Source organism: Pteropus vampyrus, unplaced genomic scaffold, assembly GCF_000151845.1.
Source record: "Pteropus vampyrus isolate Shadow unplaced genomic scaffold, Pvam_2.0 Scaffold352, whole genome shotgun sequence".
NCBI lineage: Eukaryota > Metazoa > Chordata > Mammalia > Chiroptera > Pteropodidae > Pteropus > Pteropus vampyrus.
The window spans coordinates 604,296-610,816 of NW_011889133.1; the positions used below are offsets into that span (position 1 = coordinate 604,296).

The window sequence follows — 6,521 nt, forward strand, 5'->3', positions numbered from 1 at the left end:
GTGAAGAAATGTGACCATTGTGCAGTCAGTCACCGCATGTGGTAGAGGGAGGGCACGCATTTGCTGCTCATTTACTATTTGTAGACCCACTGTGCGCTCAGGTCTCATCTCATGGCCATCCTCTCAGATCCTCATCTCCATTTCCCAAATGAGAAAATTGAGGCTCAGAAGGGTTGAGTCTGAGTTACGCTGGGTTAAGTCCCAGCTAGAGAGAGGCAGAGCTGGGATTCGAACCCAGCCTTTACTATTCCCATACATCCAGTGGCTTCCAAACTCGGCTGCCTATAAGAATCACTAGGACATTTGGAGATGTTTAAAAAACATGGAAGCCTGGCTCCCACACCCAGGCATTCTGATTTCGCTGGTCCGGGCTGTGACCTGGGCATCGGGGTTGTTAAGAGGTGATTCTTGGGATCCACTGCACGCTCACCTCCAGCCTGAATCTCAGGCTCAGCTCACAGTCCCTGGCTGGGCTGTTGGGGCTTCTCTTTCCACAGCCTGGGCTCTTGGAGCCGCCCCAGAGAGGAGAAGAAGGTAACAGCGGAGTCCAAAAAGCTGGATCTACAGTCAAAGGAGTTTCCGTCTCCGAAGGAAGGTGAGCTGAGCGGGGCGAGCCCTTTCCCACTCAGAGCCAGCCTTTCCCTGTGGCTGCCCTGCTTCCTCACCCCCAGAGCTCCCCTAGGAACACGGACTCAGGAAAGGTCAGGTGGAGAAAGGACCTGTAGGTTCCATCTTCTCGACCCCTCACTTTGCAGAGATGGGCAAGACTTTTGTCTCTCTTTTCTGTCCCTCTTTTCTCTCTTTCTCATCTGTCATACCCCCCTGGCCCCCAAAGTCAGTCTTCCATCCATGCCTTCCCTCCCCCCTCCCCCTCAGTCCTAAGTCTGGCTTATTTGTCCCCGTTTCTGCAGGTCTCACACTGTCCCATCTCCATGGCCGCCTCTTTTCCCTCCTCTGTTTTGGGTCTTTGGTATAAACATCACAAACCACTGCTGGCTAAGGTAGAAACAAGAACAGGATTCTGGAAAGGTCACAAAGTCAAGAGAAAAATGAACTTGCCAGGCCCCAGGGAGAGCAGAGCCAGGAGCCCTTGGGGACCCCGTCTGAAGTCACAGCCAGCCCACCTCTAGGGAGAATGACTGAATGGGTCCACCTGGGGTGAGGAACAGGGCACTTAACTCACGGTCCCATCGGGACCATGAAGAAGAGGGGGGAGGGGAGGATTTCCAAAAGAAACCACGGTCCTGGCATCGAAAGAAAGGAGAGGATGTGGAACCGTCTGCCCCCAGCCCTCACGTCACCTCTCCTGTCCTCTCCTTGTGTTTCTTTTCACCATCCTGGCTGAGGAAGATGCAGAAAGTGTAGAGCAGGAAGTGGGGTCGAACCCAAGCTGTGAAAGACAGACAGATTTCAGCAGACAGAGAGCTGCAAGAGGGTCATGCCAAGTGGTAGGGCCAGGATGACACGAGCGTCGAGGCGGGGATGTGCAAGGTGTAGGCGGCTTGGGGAGCACACCTGATGAGTTCCAGGAGGTGAGGCTCGGTGAGCTTGGCCCTCAGGCTGTCCCACGAAGGCCTCCAGACCCTCGCCCTCCCGCCCGCCTCATGGTTCATGCCCAGACCCTTCTCTCCCCGGTAGAGACCCCAGGATCGGTGCAGCAGCACGAAGCTCGTTCCTTCTGGAGCTACGTTTTCTCTCAGCGCTTTGCCTGGCACCTGGTGTGGCTGTCCGTGATCCAGCTGTGGCACTACCTCTTCATCGGCACCCTCAACTCGCTGCTGACCAACTTGGCCGTTGGGGACAGGGAACTAGGTATATGGCGGAGCTGGGAGGCCGTCAGTCCGCACATCTCAGCTGGGGACCTGGAACCTCGAGGGTGCGGGGTGCTAAGCTCAGCAGGGCGACGTGCTCTGGAGGAAGGTCTGAGCAGGGGTGCGGGGAGGAAGGCCAGGCAGGGTAAGGGCAGAGTGGGAGGGTCCTCTCCTGTAAGGCAGTCCTGGAAGTCTCTTACCACCCAGCCCCTCTCTGTTCCCTGCAGTCAGCAGCTACACCAATGCCTTTGCCATCACGCAGTTCTTCGGAGTGCTGTGTGCCCCTTGGAACGGTCTGCTCATGGACCGGCTGAAGCAGAAGTACCAGAAGGAGGCGAGAAAGACAGGTGAGACCTGGGCTCCAGAGCATCAGGGGACCAGGAGGGGAGAGGCCTTCATTTACTTCCACTTGCATCTTCTCTCTTTTTAAAAATTCTTTTCTACTTGCATTTGCCTGTCTGTCCGTCCATCCGTCCGTCCATCCGTCCATCCGTCCATCCAACCATCATAACCGCTTGTCATTGAGTGGCAATTATGTGCCAGCCATAGCCCCAGATTCAACAATAGACAAGAAATATGTCCTTGTTCTCAAGTTGTTCTCAGTCTAGAGAGTGGAGAAAGGTATTATGATCCATGAGGTACACCTGCGGGGGCCACAGGGGACTATGGGGACATGAAGAAGAAGAGCACATCACCCGTTCTGGGAGAGAATGGGATTGGAGTCAGAAAAGGCTTCCTGGAGGAAGTGGCATCTAAGCCGAGACCTACAGGATGAATAAGGAGTAAGGAGATGAAGAGGGGGCCCAGGGACACTGGCCCGGGAATACCGTGGGGTCGAGGTGGTGAAGGAGATGGGGAAACAGTGAGGAATCTGGGGAGTCCCAGAAAGCCATGCTGGCTGGCCAGGGCCCAGGGCTTTGGGGGAGCAGTGGGGGAGGGGCAGGAGAGAGAGAGGTAAGAAAGGAAAGGCAGCCTTCCGTGCCAAGGAGCTCACACGCGATCCTTGTGTAAGGGAGGGGCTTCGAGGTATGTTAACCTGGGGCGGGTGTACGTGTGTGCACGTGCTTGGAGATGGGCAAAAGCAGAGAGTAACCTTTCTCCTATAGTTTCATCTACGCCCCTCCCCCACTTCCCTCACTGCTTCTCCTGCCCCTCCTGGAGTATTTGAAAGCAAATCTCAGACATCAGATCGTTTCATCCGGGAACACCAGTTTGTACCTCTAACAAGTAAGGCCTCTTTTACTTAAGCATCACCGGAACATCATCATCACACCTAAAACAACCCAATAGTTTCTTAATATTATTTAATATGCAGTTCTGTTCAGATTTCCTTAGTTGTCTCAAATATGTCTTTTTTACAGTCGGTTTGTTCAAATTAGGATCCACACACTGTATTTGGTCGATGTGCCTTATATATCTTTTTAAATCTGTGTCCCCACCTCACTTTTTTTTTTTTCTTGTCGTTTATTTGTGGAAGAAACTGGGTCATTTGTCCTGTCAAATCCCCCACCTTTCAGATCTGGCATCCCTTACGTGTCATTTAAAAATGTCTCTTTGATTGGCTATTTCCTGTAAACAGGCAGATTGGAGGCTGAGGAGACTCAGTTTCATATTTTTTTTGGCAAGCATGATTCAGAGGTGGAGCCGTGAGCTTCTAATGTGCTCCCATCGGCAGGCCCCTGGTACCGGTTGTCCCTGTATTATGATGTCAGATCGATCAGTGGGTTCAGACATTGTCAGTCTCATCAGCCCGTTATAAAGTTTCCCACCAGCTGTCTGCCTAAAGATTTTAGCAGCCATTGATGATCAGTGCCTAGACCCATTATTTTATTAGGGTTGCAAAATGGTGATTTTCTATTTCTATCTTCCCTTCTGCTTGTAGAGTTCCTCTAAAAAGAAAAGCTTCCTCTTATTATTTATTTTGTTATCCTGAAATAAATGCTTGGTTTTCCTCTATTTACATCTCATAATAATGAGGTTGCCTTAGCAACCTCTCGGGGTGACTACTGGCTGTTTCTCTTCGAAAGTCTCATTTTAGATATATTTGAATGGGTTTCAACCCGTTTCTATCACAATTCTTCTTGATGCTCCAATTGTCCCATCTTTAGCCATTGGAAACTTTACCAATCCCGTGTCTGTGTCCTTTAGACATAATCTTATTAGATTTAGAAAGTGTTTTTACTTTCTAGCATAATCAGATGTTCAGGTCCATTTCATTGGGTGCGTTTCCTGCCCCAGACCTGAAGCCAGCCATTTCTCCAAGTAGCCCTGGGTCCCTTTAATGGGAAATGACATTTAGAGGCTGCAGTCTGGATGCTAGTGTTTCTTAATTCTCCCGCAGTGTCATTGCTTTTAAGCTTTGGAGAGAGGTAAGATATCCATATTTTTTTTTGGATGAAGAAACACATCATGAATACCTAATATTGATATTTTAATTCAAATTTTGCTTCCTTGATTTTATATTTGTATCTTTTTTTCTTCCTCTGAAAATCCTGGTTCCTAAAAATACTATATACATATACTATATATATATATGTGTGTATATATATATACACACTATATACATATCCACATACGTATCATATTTTAAAAACATATTTTATGTATAATTACTGGTTTGACAATATCAATATTATTAATTATATAATCGCTACATGCCGCCCTCCCGCCCTTCCTCCCTCTCCCCTCCTTTCCTTCCTTCCTTCCTTCCTTCCTTCCTTCCTTCCTTCCTTCCTTCCTTCCTTCCTTCCTTCCTTCCTTCCTTCCTTCCTTCTGCCTTTCCTTTCTTCCTTCCCTTCGTATCCTCAGGCTCTCTCCCACAAGAGATGTACAGTGAAATTACTGTGTTTTACAAGTTACCAACTTGATATAAAATTCCGTTCATTGGTTTCATTTTGTTTCTGATTTTTGGGGATCGCTTTGCTTGTTTTCTTCCTACTACTTTTATTTAACTTTATTTTTAAAACATTGACTTATCAAAAAATTTATATTTTTCTAAAGCCAAACCTGTGAAACAAGTCCTATTCAAAGAAATTTCATTTCCCTCTCTGTTCCTTATACTCCAATCCTTCCCTCGTTCTTTGGTAATTATTTTTATTGTCTTTTGTTCTTAAAGAAAGACCATATATATATAATTTCTCCCTTAGGTAAAAGACAGCGTATCGCATATCACGCTCTGTGGTTTTCTTTCTGTGTAACTGTCGACCAAGTGTAAATTAATCGGGAGACTTCACTAGAATTAAGTGACAGTTTTATTTAAGGGCCTTAAGTGTGTGAATTACAATGCTGGAAACATGACCAGGCAATACTCAGAGAGTTCCAGAGAAAAAGGAAAACTTGATAGTTTTTTATGGTAAAAAGCGCATTCTTGAACAGAATCAGTCCCGCATTCCTAGCTTGGTCTGTGCTGGTGGTCTGGACGCGTGGACATTCCAACCTAAGTTCTTCAGAGGGCAATCTATAGGGTTCAGGTACCTCCCGGCCTGGACGCACAACCAAAATGTTCTGAAGTTTAAGTTCTCAGGCTCCTTAAAGTAAAGCAAAATCGCGTTCCTCATGTGTCAGCCCCCTCTGATTTTTGTCACTTTGGCTAGAGTGACTCCATCTTGCCTTTTCACCCCTTCCTCATCCCTGTCCTGCTCCACGGCAGGGCCCTTCAGCCGCTGCCTCGTTCTGTTATGTGGCTACAGCATAGTCGATGCAGCGTTTCCCCCCTTGGTGGCTATCTGGTTAGTTTCCAGTCCTTTGCTATGACCAGTAGTGCTACCTGGAATATCTGGCTCTGGGTGGGAGGGGGCCAGAGCAGATCTGTTTGGAGGCCATTGCAAAAATATGCGAGCGAGTCCATGATGCCCTGCAACCAAGATGAGTCGCTGGGGATGGAGGGGAGTGGCTGCATTTGAATGACATCTCGGAGGTGGATTATCGACTTTGATTGATGGGCTGGAGATGGGGCATGTAGGGGCAGGAGGGTTCAAGGATGACCCCAGGTTTCTGCCTGGATGGTTGGGTGGACGGCGGCCCCTCCCTTTCTCCCCATCCTCTTGCCCCCTCCCTGCCCTCCATGGCAACCCCTCCAGGGAGCCTCCCCTCTTCCCTCCTGGACCAGGTACCTCGGACTCTGCCGCAGCCCTTTGCTCAGCGGTGCCTTCGCTGGCCCTGACATCTCTACTGTGCCTGGGCTTTGCCCTCTGTGCCTCGATCCGTGTCCTCCCCCTCCAGTACGTCACTTTCATCCTGCAAGTGATCAGCCGCTCCTTCCTCTATGGGGGCAATGCCTCCTTCCTCACCCTTGCGTAAGTGGGCTTGGGGAGGGTTACGCATAATGGGGGACTAACTGGGGCAAAAAGAAGCGTGCTGGAGGTGAGGAACTGGGAGATGAGGATGGACCTGGAGGTGGTCAGGTGAGAGAGACAGGGTCTGGGAGCAGGTGTCGGGGTGGTGCCTGGAGGTGGGGACTGGGAGAAGGGATAGAGCCGACACATACTTGAGTCTTCACGCCAGCTCTCCCCTCCGCCCGCCCCCCCTACCCCCTTATCTATGTGGTGAGAAATCCAGTCCGCCCTCTAGGGCCCACTTCTGTTCCAACTCTCCCAGGAAAGAGCTGGAAAGAAAGCGGATGCCCTTGGCGCTCACACAAGTCCTGCTTCCTCTGATGGCGTACCCATCGCCTGGCATATAGTGATCTGTCTCTGTGTCTGTCTTTTCCTC

The 6,521-nt window shown here is 49.6% G+C and overlaps 1 protein-coding gene across 2 annotated transcripts in view; it reads left to right on the top strand.

Annotated features, from left to right (window-relative positions):
* The window catches only part of SLC43A3 (solute carrier family 43 member 3), a 30,001-nt gene that overhangs the window by 14,463 nt on the left and 9,017 nt on the right, over positions 1–6,521 (top strand). The window contains exons 8-10 of one of the 2 annotated variants that reach the window (XM_023522615.1): positions 1,639–1,812; positions 2,039–2,158; positions 5,920–6,106. In XM_023522615.1, the coding sequence (XP_023378383.1) occupies positions 1,639–1,812; positions 2,039–2,158; positions 5,920–6,106 (481 nt within the window). The remainder of the gene's footprint in view (positions 1–1,638; positions 1,813–2,038; positions 2,159–5,919; positions 6,107–6,521) is intronic. The other variant, XM_011379060.2, reaches the window with a different exon arrangement.